This window comes from Rhinopithecus bieti, unplaced genomic scaffold, assembly GCF_001698545.2.
Source record: "Rhinopithecus bieti isolate Rb0 unplaced genomic scaffold, ASM169854v2 scaffold_5002, whole genome shotgun sequence".
Lineage (NCBI taxonomy): Eukaryota > Metazoa > Chordata > Mammalia > Primates > Cercopithecidae > Rhinopithecus > Rhinopithecus bieti.
The window spans coordinates 1,952,651-1,968,634 of NW_016804830.1; the positions used below are offsets into that span (position 1 = coordinate 1,952,651).

Sequence of the window (15,984 nt, forward strand, 5' to 3'; positions counted from 1 at the left end):
GTGAGATTTTTGAGATGGAGTTTTGCTTTTGTTGCCCAGGCAAGAGTGCGATGGCACAATCTCGGCTCACTGCAACCTCCACCTCCTGGGTTCTCAGCGTCCTGAGTAGCTGGGACTACAGGCACACACCACCATGCCCGGCTAATTTTGTATTTTCAGTAGAGATGGGGTTTCACAATGTTGACCAGGCTGGTCTCAAACTCCTGGCCTGAGGTGATCCACCCACCTCTGCCTCCCAAAGTGCTGGGATTACAGGCGTGAGCCACCGCACCTGGCCATGCTACTGATTTTTATATGTTGATTTTGTATCCTGCAGCTTTAGTGTGTTTGTTAGCTATAACAGTTTTTGGTGGAGTCTTTAGGACTTTCTATATGTAAGTTCATGTCTACAGGCAGGGACAGGGACAGTTTGATTTCCTCCATTGCAATTTGGATTTTATTTCTTTTCTTTTTTTTTTTTTGAGATGGAGTGTTGCTCTGTCGCCCAGGCTGGAGTGCAGTGGCGTGATCTTGGCTCACTGCAAGCTCTGCCTCCCGGGTTCATACCATTCTCCTGCCTCAGCCTCCTGAGTAGCTGGGACTACAAGGCGTCCGCCACCATGCCCGGGTAATTTTTTGTAGTTTTTTAGTAGAGATGGGGTTTCACTGTGTTAGCCAGGATGGTCTCGATCTCCTGACTTCGTGATCTGCCCACCTCGGCCTCCCAAAGTGCTGGGACTGCAGGCGTGAGCCACCGCGCCCAGCCGTCTTTTATTTCTTTCTCTTGCCTAATTGCTCTGGCTGGGACTTCCAGTACTATGCTGAATAAAAGTGGTGAAAGTGGGCATCCTTGTCTTGTTCCAGATCTTAGAGCAAAGCTTTCAGCTTTTTCCCATTCAGTATGATGTTAGCTGTGAGTTTGTCTTATATGGATTTTTGTCATATACATGTGTTGAGGTATGTTCTTTCTATATGTAGTTTGTTGAAAAGGGCCCATAATCTCCTTCTCACTTGAAAACCTGAATATTTTACCTTTTAGAATCATAGATTATCAGTTAAAATTAATTACCAGGAAAAGAAATGATCAACTAAAATAGCATTTTGGGATTCAGTTTTTAAAAAGAGTTCAGCTGGGCTTACGCCTGTAATCTCAGCACTTTGGGAGACTGAGGCGGGCAGATCACAAGGTCAGGAGTTTGAGACCAACCTGGCCAACATGGTGAAACCCTGTCTCTGCTAAAAATACAAACAAACAAAAAATTAACCAGACGTGGTGGCAGGTGCCTGTAATCCCAGCTACTCAGGAGGCTGAGGCAGGAGAATCACTTGAACCAGGGAAGTGGAGGTTGCAGTGAGCCGAGACCACATCACTGCACTCCAGCCTGGGTGACAGAGCGAGACTCAGTCTCAAAAATAAAATAAAATAAAATAAAAGTTAGATTCAGTTTCATTTCACAGAACATAGAAATAATCTGTGATGTCCAAGTGCTTCCAAGTACCTATTGTACGAAATTTAGATCTATTGTACCTAGTGTATTGGAAACATTGTCTACACAATAGATACTCGGAATAGATACTAGCCAAAACATGAGATAGATAGTAAAAGTTAGGAAGAGTCACAGAAATCACCATGTTGTACTGAAGAACAGAATTTAGGCTGCTGTTAAATTCTTAATTTGGCAGTTTATCAGATCATATTCTCTGAACAGCTTTAGGTTACTGAAATGTTTTTTCTCTAGCTGCTGGGGGCAAAGGAAGGGCACATTTTCTCCTTAGGTATTTGAGAATCATTTTTGCTAATATTGTTTATTGAGGAGAATTGTGCACTTAAAGCCAGCCTTCAACAGTTTTTAGTTAGCCACATAAGAATTCAGGCCAGAGAAACGTTAATTTTTTTCACATGAGAAAATGGAATTAGTAGGCCGGGTGCGGTGGCTCATGCCTGTAATCCCAACACTTTGGGAGGCCAAGGTGGGCGGATCATCTGAGGTTAGGAGTTCAAGTCCAGCCTAACCAATATGATGAAACCCCATCTCTACTAAAAATATAAAAATTAGCCGAGTGTGGTAGCATGTGCCTATAATCCCAACTATTTGGGGGGTTGAGACAGGAGAATTGCTTGAACTCGGAGGCAGAGATTGCAGTGAGCTGAGAGCTATACATCTGACAGAGGACTCCATTGCACTCCAGCCTGGGCAACAAGGCAAAACTCCGTCTCAAAAAAAAAAAAAAAAAAGTGGAATTAGTAGCATTATGTTTCTTTGAAAGCAGTACATTTAGGAATTTGTAAAGTTCTTCATCTCTGATAATAAAAGCCAACTTACATTAAGCAATTGTTTTATTAAATATTTTATGTGGATTTTACTTCATCTTCAGACTATTTTATATGCTAAATGACATTCTCTCCCAATTAACCAATGACACTTTAAGACACATTTTATTAAGTTTCAGAGCTTAAATCTGAAAATCATATCCCAAAAGACTAACAAAAAGACTTGAAGTTTGTATTAGTTACTTCAAGAGACCATCTCTTAAATATTACCTTTTTTTTTTTTTTTTTGAGACAGAGGCTTGCTCTATCGCCAGACTGAAGTGCAGTGGCATAGTCTGGCTCACTGCAACCTCTGCCTCCTGAGTTCAAGTGATTCCCCTCCCTCAGCCTCCTGAGGTCCATTATATCATTCTTATGTCTTTGCATCCTCATAGCTTAGCTCCCACTCATAAATGAGAACATGTAATGTTTGGTTTTCCATTCCTGAGTTACTTCACTTAGAATAATGGTCTCAACTCCATTCAGATTATATCCAATGCCATTATTTCATTCCTTTTTACGGCCAAGTAGTATTCCATAGTGTATATACATGTGTACACGCACCACATTTTCTTTATCCACTTGTTGATAGACATTTAGGCTGGTTCCATATTTTTGCAATTGTGAATTGTGCTGCTATAAACGTGTGTGCAAATGTCTTTTTCATATAATTACTTCTGGCTGGGTACAGTGGCTCACACCTGTAATCCCAGCATTTTGGGAGGCTGAGGCTGGCAGATCACTTAAGGCCAAGAGTTTGAGACCAGCCTGGCCAACATGGTGAGACCCCTGTCTCTATTGTTCAAAAAATAATAATACAAGAATTTCATGTAATGTCTTCTTTTTCTCTGGGTAGATACCCATTAGTGGGATTGCTGAATCAAATGGTAGTTCTACTTTTAGTTCTTTAAGGAATCTTCATACTGTTTTTCACAGTAGTTGTACTAGTTTTCGTTCCCACCAGTAGTGTAGAAGTGTTCTCTCTTCACCACAACCATGGCAACGTCAATTATCTTTTGATTTTTTAAAATTATGATCATTCTTAGAGGAGTAAGGTGGTATCACATTGTGATTTTTATTGGCATTTTCCTGATCACTGATAATATTGAGTGTTTTTTCATATGTTTTTTGGCCATTTGTATATTTTCTTTTGAGAATTGCCTATTCATGTCCTTAGCCTACTTTTTGATGGGATTATTTGTTTTTTTCTTGCTGATTTGTTTGAGTTCCGTGTAGATTCTGGATGTTAGTCCTCTGTCAGATGTATAGTTTGTGAATACTTTTTCCTACTCTGTGAGTTGTTTGTTTACTCTGCTGATTATTTCTTTTGCTATGTAGAAGCTTTTTAGTTTAATTAAGTCCCATCTATTTATCTTTGCTTGTGTTGCATTTGCTTTTGGGTTCTTGGTCATGAACTCTTTGCCTAAGCCAATGTCTAGAAGAGTTTTTCCAATGTTATCTTCTAGAATTTTTATGGTTTCAGGTCTTAGATTTAAGTCTTTGATCCATCTTGAGTTGATTTTTGTCTAAAGTGAGAGATGAAGCTCCAGTTTCATTCTTCTATACGTGGCTTGCCAATTATCCCAGCACCATTTGTTGAATAATGTGTCCTTTCCCCACTTTATGTTTTTGTTTACTTTGTCGAAGATCAGTTGGCTATAAGTATTTGGCTTTCTGGGTTCTCTATTCTGTTCCATTGGTCTACATGCCTGTTTTTATACCGCTACCATGCTGTTTTGGTAATGATTGCCTTATAGTATAGTTTGAAGTCAGGGAATGTTAAGTCTCCAGATTTGTTCTTTTTGTTTAGTCTTGCTTTGACTATGCAGGCTCTTTTTTTTGTTCCATATGCATTTTAGGATTGTTTTTTCTAGTTCTGTGAAGAATGATGATGGTATTTGATGGGAATTGCATTGAATTTATGGATTGCTTTTGACAGTATGGTCATTTTCGCAATATTGAATTCTACCCATCCATGAGCGTGGGATGTGCTTCCATCTGTTTGTGTCATCTATGATTTATTTTAGCAGTGTTTTGTAGTTTTCCTTGTAGAGATCTTTCACCTCCTTGATTAGGTATATTCCTAAGTTTTTTGTTTTCTGGGTTTTTTTTGTTTTGTTTTTGCAGCTGTTGTAAAAGAGGTTGAGTTCTTGATTTGATTCTCAGCTTAGTCGATGTTGGTATATAGCAATGCTACTGATTTGTGTACATTAATTTTGTATCTTGAAACTTTACGGAATTTATTTATCACATCTAGAGGCTTTTTGGATGAGTCTTTAGGGTTTTCTAGGTATATGATTATATCATCAGCGAACAGCAAGTTTGACTTCCTTTTTACCAATTTGGATGCCCTTTATTTCTTTCTCTTGTCTGATTGCTGTGGCTAGGACTAGTCACTACTTTAAAATGCCAATAATTCAGCAAGGACCATAAGTTGTAAATAGGAATGGGTAAGTCAGTGTATAGTGAAGACCACTAGAGAGATTCAGGTGATGTGCCTTGGGAATTCATGTGGAGGTGGCATTGATTAGATTCTGGTCATCATTGTAACTAAGTCCATGGAATATATATGGAAGTTAGTGAATGTATTCTGTAAGCTTTTACTGTCTAATTTTTTCTTCAAGTGATGTTAGATAAAAAGTGAAACTAGGCCAGGCGTGGTAGCTCATGTCTGTAATCCCAACAGTTTGGGAGGCCTAGGAGTGAGGATCTCTTGAGCCCAGCAGTTTGAGACCAGCCTAGCTAACACAGTAAGACCCTGTCTCTTAAAAAAATGTTTTTAATTAACTAGGCATGGTGGTACACACCTTTAGTCCCAGCCAGTCAAGAGACTGAGGCAGTAGGATTACTTGAACCCAGAAGCTTGAGTTTGCAGTGAGCTATGATCACATCACTGTACTCCAACCTGGATGACAGAGCAAGACGCCTTGCCCCTTTAAAAAAAAAAAAAGAGAGAGAGTTTAGCGTTACTCTGGATGACATTGTGGCTAAGTAGCAAAACAAACCCAACTTTTATCACACACATTTGTGTGTGTGTGTGTGTGTACACATGTATTTTTTAAGTTAATGCATGAACAATGTTAAAATGATTATGAAATATATTCAAAAAAGAAAATCAAGATAGCAACTAAAAGAAAAGTAATGGTAACATATGATCATGTTGTAATGTAACAGAATAAATAAATTACCAGACTTTCTCAATATATTGATATCCTATAGCCTGTGTCTCAATGCTTGTCTTTTTAATGATTCAATTATATTGACATTCTGTTTTTTCATCTTATTTTTCTTTTGACAGTATATCTGAAACTTTTTTATTTTATTAAATATGTTTCTCTACTTAGCATCTGATAGCTTCTTGGTATTCTATTACGTGTATATTTTGTATTTAGCAAGGCAGTGTGTACTCAACATAGAACCAGGCCTAAGCATTTCCTTCTGTGCTGTGTTCTCTCTCATATTTTGACCAATTTCAACTGATTCTGATGCCATAGAGGAGGTTCTAGTTTGAGGCCAGGCACGATGGCACATGCCTGTAATCTGAATAGTTTGGGAGGCCAACGCAGGTGAATCACCAAGACCAGCCCCGCCAACATAGTGAAACCCCGTCTCTACTAAAAATACAAAAAAAATTAGCTAGGTGTGGTGGTGCACACCTGTAGCCCCAGCTACTTGGGTGGCTGAGGCAGGAGAATCGCTTGAACCTTGGAGGCAGAGGTTGCAGTAAACTGAGATCTCACCACTGCACTCCAGCCTGGGCAACAGAGCGAGCCTCCATCTCAGAAAGAAAAAAAAAAAAAGCTTCTAGTTTGAACAGTGAGTCCTCGCTCAGCCTTGGAAGGTGGGAATGAAGGCAAGTGAATCTTCTCATGGAGAAACTGAGCAGCCAGATCTCAAGTCTAGATCAGCCTTCCCAAATTGGAGGCTTGTCCAGAAAACATCTTGTTATCTTGTCTGGATCTGGCTTTAATGAGCCAGTGACTTACTCTAAAACTACCTTTGTATAGCTATGTTTCCTGGGGTGTGAAGGAGTGCTTAGATTGATTGTCTGTTTTTCCTTAAGTTATGTGTTCAGTTATGAGGGATTAATTTGGAAGGAGAAATAGAGGAGGAGAAAGATTTTATTAAATTAAGTCATATTGGGAACACTAACATCTCTTTTCTTCTCTCAGCTCTGGATTCTCTGGAGTTTGAATGTTTCCAGTATTGGAACCCCACCGAGTAGGACTGATCAGGTCTTACAGTTCTAAAACCATGACCTGTGTAAGTTGATTAATTCTGTTTCCTTGCAATATCATGATCATAGGTTATGTGGATTTTTTCATTAACCTAAGGCTTCCTATTTAAGAAGACCTCCTTCAGTTATCTGTCCCCACTTTCTTCTAATACAGTGAATAGTGATAGCAAATAACTCAATTTTCTCCCTATGAGTATTTTCTGTCCACTTTTATATTGATTGTCAAATGTATTTAATACTCATGTGCTTATTCTTCAACCAAAGTCTATGATAGAGCAGTAAAGGAGTGAAGTCTCAACAGGGAACTATTTGAGCTTCCTTTATAGGTCCTTAGTTTGGTGAATTAGAGATGTTGGTCCTATTTGGGTACCATAGGTAGGCTTTGACATTCTCCACAGACCTGAGTTTACTAGGCAGATAAGATGGGATTTGGTTATCAATTGATCTGTCTTAGTATGCCATGAGATCTCATATTCTTTGAGAATTTTAGAATTGTTGGAGATATACCATGGATCTTGCCAAGGAATTACTGAGAGACAAGTTTTTATTTTGTGGTTGAATGTGTTCTGCTGAACTTGGGTGACATCTTTTTGATTATGAGTCATCCTGTATCAGTATCCATTCTGGAACAAGAAAAGTATTAAATGATGGAAAATGGTGATGAATGAGAATATTATCCTAAGGAGTAAATATGCTGATTTCCAGAACTGGGGAAGACCTTTGAAGTTTTGTCCAACAAAGTATATGAAGGTAGGCTAGCCACGGTGGTTCATACCTGTAATGCCAGCACTTTGGGAGGCCAAGGTGGGAGGCTCGTTTGAGGCCAGGAGTTTGAGACCCCTTACAAAAAAAGTGAGACCCCCATCTCTACAAAAAAAGGACAAAATCAGCTGGGCCTATAGTCCCAGTTACTCAGGAGGCTATGACAGGAGGATTGCTTGAGCTTGGGAGGTAAAGGCTGCAGTGAGCTGGGATTGTGTCCCTCCACTCCAGCGTGGGCAACAGAGTGAGCCTGTTTCAAAAAAAAAAAAAAAAAAGATTTAAAAAATGTACATGAAGGTAAAAGATGGATTAACAATGGAGTAAATCTGAAATATTCATAATAAAATTGTGGAACAGTCAATAAAAAATGTATTTGTCAAAATAAAGAAAAATGCTTATTATGTGCTCTGACATAATGTAACTTGAGGCTTGTGGAAATGTCTAAATGTTCTGCAAAAGTTTAAAAAAAAAAAAAATATGGAAATTGGCCAGGTGCAGTGGCTCATACCTGTAATCCCAACACTTTGGGAGGCTGAGGCAGGCAGATTGCTTGAGCCCAGGAGTTTGAGACCAGCCTGGGCAACATGATAAAACCTGTCTCTACAAAAAATACAAAAATTAACTGGGCGGGTCTTGCCTACCTGTAGTCCCAACTACTAGAAAGGCTGAGATGGGAGAATCACCTGGGCATGGGAGGTCAAGGATGCAATGAGCCATGTTTGAGTCACTGCACTCCAGCCTGAGCAAGATTAAGACCCCGTCTCAAAAAAAATAAATAAATAGAACAAAACAATAAAATATGAAGATTATTAAATTTGACAAGGACATCTCATTTTTCTAACTTAAAGGAAAAATAGTTTAGAAACTCATGTTTATTGGGAATTTACGTATCACACGACTAGCCGACTATGTAGTTGTGTCTTTAATACTTTATTGAATTTGGCCGGGCGCGGTGGCTCAAGCCTGTAATCCCAGCACTTTGGGAGGCCGAGACGGGCAGATCACGAGGTCAGGAGATCGAGACCATCCTGGCTAACACGGTGAAACCCCGTCTCTACTAAAACTACAAAAAACTAGCCGGGCGAGGTGGCGCCGCCTGTAGTCCCAGCTACCCGGGAGGCTGAGGCAGGAGAATGGCGTGAACCCGGGAGGCGGAGCTTGCAGTGAGTTGAGATCCGGCCACAGCATTCCAGCCTGGGTGACAGAGCGAGACTCTGTCTCAAAAAAAAAAAAAAACTTTATTGAATTTTATTTTATCCATTCCTCAGCAGGTCTGAATTATTGTGGTAGCCTTCCACATGCAGAAAAGTTTGTCTGTGGCAATAGGATCCTTTAGGAATATGTAGACACATTGCTTTAGTCTGCTACCAGTCATTAGTCACATATGCTATATCACTCCTTTTCTCCAATGTGCTCTTTTAATATCCTGTCTTTCCATCTTTAAAATGTTTTTTAAATTATGTAATGAATGGGTTTGCAGTTTCAGGAATTAGTGACATTCAGGGATGTGGCCATAGACTTCTCTCAGCAGGAGTGGGAATACCTGGACCCTAATCAGAGGGACTTATACAGGGATGTGATGTTGGAGAACTACAGAAACCTGGTCTCACTGGGTAAGTTTATTTGCCTCAAGTAATTTAAAATGTGATCTGTGATATGTTACCTTTCAATGCAGTGAATTTCGAGGCTGTATTTTACACAGTTGAAGTTCTTCTTCCTGTTCTTAGAGGAAGATTTCAGCTCTGCCTGTTTGACAATGGCTGTGCCACCAAACACCATCATTTTCTTCATCCTTTAGAGATAGTCACATATTCTCCTGCCCTTTATGATTGCCTCCTTTCCTTAATATCCAAGGGGCTGGGTTAAAATTGTATATTATTATTATAAAATTATATATTATTAGTCGATGAATAACCATTGTCCAGGAATCCTGGTTTCCCATTGTGTATATTTTCAGAATTCCTATAGATATGCTGTGTCATCATCTGATCCACCTGCAGGGACAACAGATGCAGATTCATGATTTACTCTGAGTATAAGCAGAACCCCTGTGACTTATATAGTGCTGGATTAGATGAACAATATTTGTTGAAAACTGAAGAGTCCACATTTCATTTCCTGTAGCCAATTTGTATGATTTATTGTTGAAAGTTATAATTCATGAACTTTGCATTGAGTTTGAATGAAGATTTTATATATCAGTCGGGATGCTTTTTTTTATCTCATACAGAAATAATAAGATAATCATAATTGGTACAACTGTGGTCATTATGTCCCCAGCTACTCTTCAGAAGGGAGGAGGAATATATATATATTTATATATATATATAAATAACTTTATATATATTATATATGTATAAAATAACATATATATATAAAATAACTTAATCCTCAAATAACTGTGTGTTAGTATTATTGTTATTATCTTATTTATTTATTTATTTTGAGACTGGGTCTTGCTCTGTCACCCAGGCTGGAGTGCAGTGGTGCAATCATAGCTCACTGTAGCCTTGACCTCCTGGGCTCAAGTGATCCTCCCGTCTCAGCCTCCTGAGAAGCTGGGACTATAGATGCACCACCCTGCCTGACTAATTTTTTTTTTTTGTAGAGGTGAGGTCTCGCTGTGTTGCCCAGGTTGGTCTCAAACTCCTGGTCTCAGTGATTGTCCCACCTCGACCTTCCAAAATGCTGGGATTATAGGCGTGAGCCACTGTGCCTAGCCAATAGTAGTATTATTATGCCCAGTTTATTTGCCAAATTGGAATAATGAGTTGAAGTCACATGGCCAAAGTCACAAGGTTGGTAGATTTAAGAGGAATAATTTGTGCCCCAGCCTCTGGCTCTAGAGAACTTCACAGCTACTTTGGAGTAGTAATATTTGGAAATAGACATTTTATAAGGTCACAGGTTAAACTTTCTCCTAAGAGACCAAGTGTGTATGAGTTTACATTAAAATAAGGTTTTATTGTACCTGCTTCATTTCTTCAGTCATCTCACCCCTCTTTTATTTGAAGTCCTTAGTTCATTGTAAATTTAACCAAAGCTCAAAGGTTTCTGTTACTTGTGTTTTTATCTTTATACCATGTGGCATTTCTTTTCTTATAAGGAGGACATTCCATTTCTAAACCAGTTGTGGTGGACTTACTGGAGCGAGGAAAAGAGCCCTGGATGATTTTGAGGGAAGAAACACAGTTCACAGGTAAGGAAGGCAGGGGACACCATCAGGGCCAGCCACAGCCCATGTGGTAAGAGAAAGGAGACACTTTTGTGTCACTTTGTTTGTGAAGCCCTCCTCCAAGGCACCCAGACTTGTGGAGCAAAGGCCTCCAACCTGGTGGGGAATAAAGATCTCAGCATAAGCTATAGAAGAAGCTTCAACTTTACCCCATTTACCAACCACCTTATTTCCTTTCTATTTCAAACCCATTTTCAGTGATGGGTGCTTTCTTTTCTCCTTTCTTTTATTTATTTTTTTTTTTTTCCCAAGACAGAGTCTTGCTCTGTCACCAAGGCCGGAGTACAGTGGCTTGATCTCCACTCACTGCAACCTCCGCCTCCTGGGTTCAAGCGATTCTCCTGCCTCAGCCTCCCGAGTAGCTGGGATTACAGACGTGTGCCACCACCCCCAGCTAATTTTGTATTTTAGTAGAGACAGGGTTTCACCACGTTGGCCAGGCTGGTCTCGAACTCCTGACCTCATGATCCGCTCGCCTCAGCCTCCCAAAGTGCTGGGATCATAGGTATGAGCCACTACACCCAGCCTCTTTTTTCTTGAGTGCAATATTTTACCTGTGTTTTGGACTCAGCTGTTTTTCCAGCTCCCCTTTTGCACACACACAGACAACACACATATCAATGTAGTGATCATGAGCAAGACATGTAAGGTCCTTGTCCTCATGGAAATTTACATTGTACTAAAGAACACATAAAAATAAACAGGTAGGCTGGGCACAGTGGCTCACACCTGTAATCCCAACACTTTGGGAGGCCGAGGCAGGTGGATCACGAGGTCAGGAGTTCAAGACCAGCCTGGCTGGTCTTCAATGGTGAAACCCCGTCTCTACCAAAAATACAAAAATTAGCCGGGCATGGTGGCAGGTGCCTGTAATCCCAGCTACTCAGGAGGCTGAGGCAGGAGAATTGCTTGAACCTGGGCGGCAGAGGTTGCAGTGAGCCGAGATCGCGCCTTTGCACTGCAGCCTGGGTAACAGAGTGAGACTCTGTCTCAAAAATAAAATAAAATGAACAGGCAAACAAATACTGTTAGACAGTGGAATAAGCAATGGTAGAAAGTAAGCAGAGATTAGGCCGTTTTGGATGAGATGGCCTGGGACAGCTTCTTTGGGGTGGTAGTATTTGGAAAGAGACATGGTATAAGGTCACGGGCCATGTGTTTATCTGGGGAAGAATATTCCAAGTTGAAGAATGAGCTTGGAAGGCTAAGGAGATGACTGGGGCAGTAGAGGGAAGGAGTATGGAGAGTCAAGGGAGGAGAATGGAGAGAGCTATGTGAGTTTGAGGAGCACCAAAGTAGACCAGAATAGAGATCCTAAGAGGAGAGTGACAAGAAATGAGGTCACACTGTTAGGAGGAGTCAGATCATATGAGGTATTGTTGAATTTGAATTGTTGGGAATACAAAGGATTAGAAACAATGATGTTGGCTGGGCGCGGTGGCTCAAGCCTGTAATCCCAGCACTTTGGGAGGCCGAGACGGGCGGATCACGAGGTCAGGAGATCGAGACCATCCTGGCTTACACAGTGAAACCCCGTCTCTACTAAAAAATAACAAAAAAAAAAAAAAACTAGCCGGGCGAGGTGGCGGGCGCCTGTAGTCCCAGCTACTCGGGAGGCTGAGGCAGGAGAATGGCATAAACCCGGGAGGCGGAGCTTGCAGTGAGCTGAGATTCAGCCACTGCACTCCAGCCTGGGCGACAGAGCAAGACTCCGTCTCAAAAAAAAAAAAAGAAAGACACAATGATGTAATTGTTCTCAAGGCATTTTTGAAAGCATCAGACAGATTCAGAGAACAACGTATAACAAATGCGTAGCTTACTGAGTCTTATAAGTTAAACAATTATGTCACTACAGCTGGGTCAGGAGTTAAAACTTTAAAACATTTTTTTATTTTAATATAATTTTAGAGTTACAGAAAGGTTATAATAATGACATACAAGATTCTTTTATACCCTCCAAGCACTATTTCTAAACAAGGAGATAGTTTCTAGTTAATTCTGAAGTCCTCCACATGTCTCCAACTAGTCACAATCTTCTTCCTCCTGCTAAGTATAACCACTGTTCTGATTTTAATGGTAATAAGTCCCTTCCTTTTATTCTTTCTCCAATTTCAAGTCTTTTTAAGTTTTCACAAGTCTCTAAGTTTTGTCTTCATCTTTCTTTGTGTTCCTAACTCCTTATTTGCTGAAGAAACATCTTCCATTCTAGATTTTGCTGATGCCATCCCTGAGATTTGCTTAAATATGTTCTCTGACCCCTCTATATCCTCTAATTAAGTAGAGGGATCAAGAGGCTTATGTATCTGAGTCCAGAGCTCACACTGCTCACTGCACAACAACCAGTAAGTCAAGAGACAAGGTGTTAGGGCGAGGAATTTTACTTCAGAGAGCCAGCAAACAGAGAAGATGGCAGACTAATGTCCTAAAGAACCATCTTAAAAGGCATGAATCTCATGCCGTTTTTTATGTTGGGCAAAGGGGAACAAGGAGGAGGTTGAGGTCAGAAGGTGACTGGCGACTACAGATATCTGGGCGTCAGCAGGGGTCTGAGAAGGTTGCACAACGTAGTCCTCGGTCAGGTCACAATGCTCCTGTACATTTTTTTTTTTTTTTTTTGAGACGGAGTCTCGCTCTGTTGCCCAGGCTGGAGCACAGTGGCGCGATCTCGGCTCACTGCAAGCTCCGCCTCCCGGGTTCCCGCCATTCTCCTGCCTCAGCCTCCCGAGTAGCTGGGACTACAGGCACCCGCCACCACGCCTGGCTAGTTTTTTGTATTTTTTAGTAGAGACGGGGTTTCACCGTGTTAGCCAGGATGGTCTCAATCTCCTAACCTCGTGATCCGCCCATCTCGGCCTCCCAAAGTGCTGGGATTACAGGCTTGAACCACCGCGCCCGGCCGCTCCTGTAAATCTTTAACATAATGTTGTTACTTGTATGTACACCCTCCCTGTCTCCTTGGGAATTATTAATAGTTTTGGAAAGGGATTATTATCCTTGCTTTAAAGTTATACTATAAACTAAATCCTCCCATTGTTAACTTGGCCAGCGTGCGGGAATGAGCAAACGCCATTAGCTTGTGAGGTTAGAAGTAAGGTGGAGTCAGCTATGCCAGATTTATCTCACTGTTACACTTAATCGATTTTGATTCAATTTATTTTATTTATTTTTTTGCAAGACAACTTCCTGGGCAGTATTGTATGCATCATATGTTGGCACTTTTCCTGCTCCCCTCACACCAGAGAGAACTGGGCTTACGGTTTACTGTGTTAAAGGAAAACGCCACCTCTAAAGAGCTTTATTTAGTGTCTCAGGGGCGGAAGGGCAAGGATGGCTTTTACTGAGAATTAAAAGTGTGGTTTAAGGCTGATCTTCATGCGGGGACTTGATTAGGATTAGGTAAAGATGACGATACCACAGTGGAGAATTAGTGGAAACAGCTAGGTTAGAATTTTGAGGTTGGGAATTGAAAATTTTCTAGAGTACAAACTGTTGATGTTTGCCATTTAGGAGTTAATGGATCGCTGGGCTGGGCGTGGTGGCTCACGCCTGTAATCCCACCACTTTAGGAGGCCAAGGCAGGTGGATCACGAGGTCAGGAGATCGAGACCATCCTGACGAACACTGTGAAACCTCATCTCTACTAAAAATACAAAAAAATTAGCCGGACATGGTGGTGGGCGCCTGTAGTCCCAGCTACTGGGAAGGCTGAGGCAGGAGAATGGCACGAACCCGAGAGGTGGAGCTTGCAGTGAGGCGAGATCACGCCACTGCACTCCAGCCTGGGCGACAGAGTGAGACTCCGTCTCAAAAAAAAAAAAAAAAAAAATTGATGTATCTTTCAGGAATTTCCAGTAATGAACAATGAAGCCATTTGCCTGCGCAAGAAACTTCCAGAGCAGTAAAATTGTGCTGAGGAAAACAGTGGGATAGTGACATCATGTTTATGTAGATAGTAAGCTACCTGTGGGGGGATTGGTAGGTCCACTTCTCTGTTTCAAGGCTGAGTGTGGGAGTGAATGGTTTAGGTTCTCAGCATAAACTTTCTGGTTGTCTCTCTTTCTGTGATTTTTAGCAAGCATTTATGCTCAGTACCTGGATGTATTAATTCATCAGACATTCCAAGACGGCCATATTCTAATTCTAACATTTATTTTTTGTTTATTATGTACAAATATAAACAATTTTTTACGTCACCTACTATTTGGTAACTACTGATACCATTCGTAAAATAGATCAGTGTTTGGTCTTTTTCTTTCTCTTTTCTTTTGTTTTTTGTTTTGAGATGGAGTTTCACTCTTGTCACCCAGGTTGAAGTGCAATGGCACGATCTTGGCTCACTGCAACCCCCACCTCCTGGGTACAAGCCATTCTCCTGCCTCAGGCTCCCAAGTAGCTGTGATTACAGACACGTGCCACCATGCCCGGCTAATTTTTTTATTTTTAGTAGAGATGGGGTTTCACCATGTTGGCCAGGCTGGTCTCAAACTCCGGACTTCAGATGATCCACCCAACTCGGCTTCCCAAAGTGTTAGGATTACAGGCATGTGCCACCATGCCTGGCCCCTAGGATCCTTCTTATGTGACTAAATAGTTTTTGTTTTAGTTTTAGGGTTTTTTTTTTTTTTTTTTTTTGAGACAGAGTTTTGCTCTTGTTGCCCAGGCTGGAGTGCAGTGGCGCAATCTTAGCTCACCACAATCTCAGCCCACCGCAACCTCTGCCTCCCAGGTTCAAGCGATTCTCCTGCCTCAGCTTCCTGAGTAGCTGGGATTACAGGCATGTGCCACCACGCCTGGCTAATTTTGTGTTTTTAGTAAACACGGGGTTTTACCATGTTGGTCAGGCTGGTCTTGAACTCCCAACCTCAGGTGATCCGCCCACCTCAGCCTCCCGAAGTGCTGGGATTACAGGCATGAGCCACCGCACCCAGCCTTAGACAGTTATTTTATTGCCAGTTTTTTCCCATCTAATATGACAAAGTGTTCCAGACTTATCTTGTACATTTCCTATACCAAGCTTTTAGCCATAAGTTTGTGAACTGTTGGGTTCTTTTAGTGGGAAATGGTATTTCAAGGCCACAGTCTAGCCGCTAGAAGTGCCCATTTTTCTGGGTTGAAGATTGTTATAGCTTTTTAACTAGCTAAAGATAGAAAAATCCGTAAGTGACCAGGCGTGGTGGCTCACGCCTGTAATCCCAGCACTTTGGGAGGCCTAGGTGGATGGATCACCTGAGGTCAGGAGTTCAAGACCAGCCTGGCCAACATGGTGAAAAGCCATCTCTACTAAAAATACAAAAATTAGCCAGGCGTTGGGGCAGGTGCCTGTAATTCAAGCTACTGGGGAGGCTGAGGCAGGAATATCACTTGAGTCCAGGAGGCAGGGGTTGCAGCGAGCAGAGATCATGCCACTGCACTCCAGCCTGGGCGACAGGAGCGAAACTCTATCTCAAAAAAAAAAAAAAA

The 15,984-nt window shown here is 41.3% G+C and overlaps 1 protein-coding gene across 2 annotated transcripts in view; it reads left to right on the forward strand.

Moving 5' to 3' along the window:
* Positions 1-15,984, forward strand: part of ZNF573 (zinc finger protein 573) — a 52,593-nt gene that overhangs the window by 11,717 nt on the left and 24,892 nt on the right. The window contains exons 3-5 of one of the 2 annotated variants that reach the window (XM_017870570.1): positions 6,463-6,553; positions 8,770-8,902; positions 10,396-10,488. In XM_017870570.1, the coding sequence (XP_017726059.1) occupies positions 6,485-6,553; positions 8,770-8,902; positions 10,396-10,488 (295 nt within the window). In that variant the 5' untranslated portion in view covers positions 6,463-6,484. Of the gene's footprint in view, positions 1-6,462; positions 6,554-7,202; positions 7,278-8,769; positions 8,903-10,395; positions 10,489-15,984 lie in introns of those variants that run through there. The other variant, XM_017870571.1, reaches the window with a different exon arrangement.